This window comes from Antrostomus carolinensis, unplaced genomic scaffold (assembly GCF_000700745.2).
Source record: "Antrostomus carolinensis isolate BGI_N321 unplaced genomic scaffold, ASM70074v2 scaffold18866, whole genome shotgun sequence".
Lineage (NCBI taxonomy): Eukaryota > Metazoa > Chordata > Aves > Caprimulgiformes > Caprimulgidae > Antrostomus > Antrostomus carolinensis.
In genome coordinates this window covers 1-2,126 of record NW_010322893.1, presented here as the reverse complement: position 1 = coordinate 2,126, position 2,126 = coordinate 1, and the positions used below count along the sequence as shown (strand labels likewise).

The following is a 2,126-nucleotide window of genomic DNA, read 5'->3' as shown; positions in this document are numbered from 1 at the left end:
TGTGGGCAGAAACAGTCATGGGCAGAAACCCCCGTGGGCAGAAACACCCGTGGGCAGAAACACTCGTGGGCAGAAACACCCATAGGCAGATAAACCCATGGGCAGAAAAACCCGTGGGCAGAAACACTGATGGACAGAAACACACGTGGGCAGAAACACCAGTGGGCAGAGAAACCCATGGGCAGAAACACTCATGGGCAGAGAAACCCGTGGGCAGAAACACTCATGGACAGAAACACCCATGGGCAGAATCACCCATGGGCAGAATCACCCGTGGGCAGAATCACCCGTGGGCAGAATCACCCGTGGGCAGAATCACCCGTGGGCAGAATCACCCGTGGGCAGAATCACCCGTGGGCAGAATCACCCGTGGGCAGAATCACCCGTGGGCAGAATCACCCGTGGGCAGAATCACCCGTGGGCAGAATCACCCGTGGGCAGAATCACCCGTGGGCAGAATCACCCGTGGGCAGAATCACCCGTGGGCAGAATCACCCGTGGGCAGAATCACCCGTGGGCAGAATCACCCGTGGGCAGAATCACCCGTGGGCAGAATCACCCGTGGGCAGAATCACCCGTGGGCAGAATCACCCGTGGGCAGAATCACCCGTGGGCAGAATCACCCGTGGGCAGAATCACCCGTGGGCAGAATCACCCGTGGGCAGAATCACCCGTGGGCAGAATCACCCGTGGGCAGAATCACCCGTGGGCAGAATCACCCGTGGGCAGAATCACCCGTGGGCAGAATCACCCATGGGCAGAATCACCCGTGGGCAGAACTGCTTACGTGGAGGGTTTCTGACCAGCCCTCAGCAGAGACACCAGTTTGCCACCTCCCCCAGCGAGGCTTTGCAGTGCCCGTCCCGTACCTCCCAGCAGTGGCTCTTTAATGGGAGCTCAGCCCAGGGACTGGGTGTCCCACGTCAGCTGGGCCGGGGCTGTGCCACGGTCCCGGTGCCGGAGCGATCGGCCCCGCCACGCTCGCTGCCGCCATGCGAGTCTCCCACACATGGTCCCCATTAAGCCAAGGCTGCGGCTTTGCTTTAAAGGATCGAGCAACAGCGCAATGAAAATGGGGGAAAAAGGAAAAGGATTTAAAAAAAACCCTAAAACCCCCTAAAACCCTGGTGTATTTCTCCACCAGGATGTTCCCGAGTGTTTCCAGTGGGAGAAGGCTGGTGGGGAGGTGGGAGATGATGCTCCTGGTATCGGGGGGCTGCGTGCGGGACGATGCCAGATGGAATTCCAGCCACACAAACGACTGCTGAGGAGCTTCCTCCTGCAAGAAGCCAGCCCCAGCGTGTCGGCCAGGGGCCAACAAGAAGCTTAAACCCCCTCTCATCCCACCCCAGCCCTCAGTGGGACTCGTCCCACCACACACCGTCCCAGATGGGGGAAGCTGTAGGCTGAGCTTCTCGAACCCAAACGCTCACCCCAGCCCTCAGTGGGACTCGTCCCACCACACACCGACCCAGATGGGGGAAGCTGTAGGCTGAGCTTCTCGAACCCAAACGCTTGCCTAAAACCTCTGAATTTCTTTAACCCTTCGCTTTAAGGGTTAAATTGAAATTATTTCCTTTATTTCTAGCAAAACCAGGACAAACCCCACGCAATTTGCTTTCTCAAAGCCCCCCTGACGTGTGACGGGCCAAACCACCTGTGGGTCCCAGAAATTAACTCCAGGTATAAAAAATCTGCCTTGATTTTTAAGGGGATTTTATTTTTTCCCTCCCTCCCACCATCTGATGCTTCATAAAAAAACCTTCTCTAATCCCACCCCAGCTGCAGCCCAGCCGTGGAAAGGGACCGGCAGAGACAACCAGTTACCCACTCATTCCTGGGAACACATCAAAGCTCTTCATCCCTTTCAACTCCTCTTCACCCATCTCGAAGACACCCCACCACGCTCCCGGCAAGACTCTTCCAACACTCTCATTAACCCTGGGACTTTCTCCAGCATCTTTCCCAAAGAAACTAAAGTGATTCCTGATTGTTTTCCCTTTTCCTAAAGAATTGGGGCGGGTGGCTGAGGGGAAGGGGGTGCTTACCGGGTAGGAGGCAGAGGGAGCAGGCGAGGAGCATCCCGCTGGGGAGGTCCATGGGAACGCCGGCTGCCCTGCTCCCCG

The 2,126-nt window shown here is 57.2% G+C and overlaps 1 protein-coding gene across 1 annotated transcript in view; it reads right to left on the bottom strand.

Annotated features, from left to right (window-relative positions):
- Nucleotides 1-2,100, bottom strand: part of ITGA11 (integrin subunit alpha 11) — a 48,734-nt gene extending 46,634 nt beyond the window's left edge. Inside the window, exon 1 of the mRNA XM_010170425.1 lies at nucleotides 2,049-2,100. Within this exon, the coding sequence (XP_010168727.1) occupies nucleotides 2,049-2,100 (52 nt within the window). The remainder of the gene's footprint in view (nucleotides 1-2,048) is intronic.
- Between the last annotated feature and the right edge of the window lie 26 nt (nucleotides 2,101-2,126).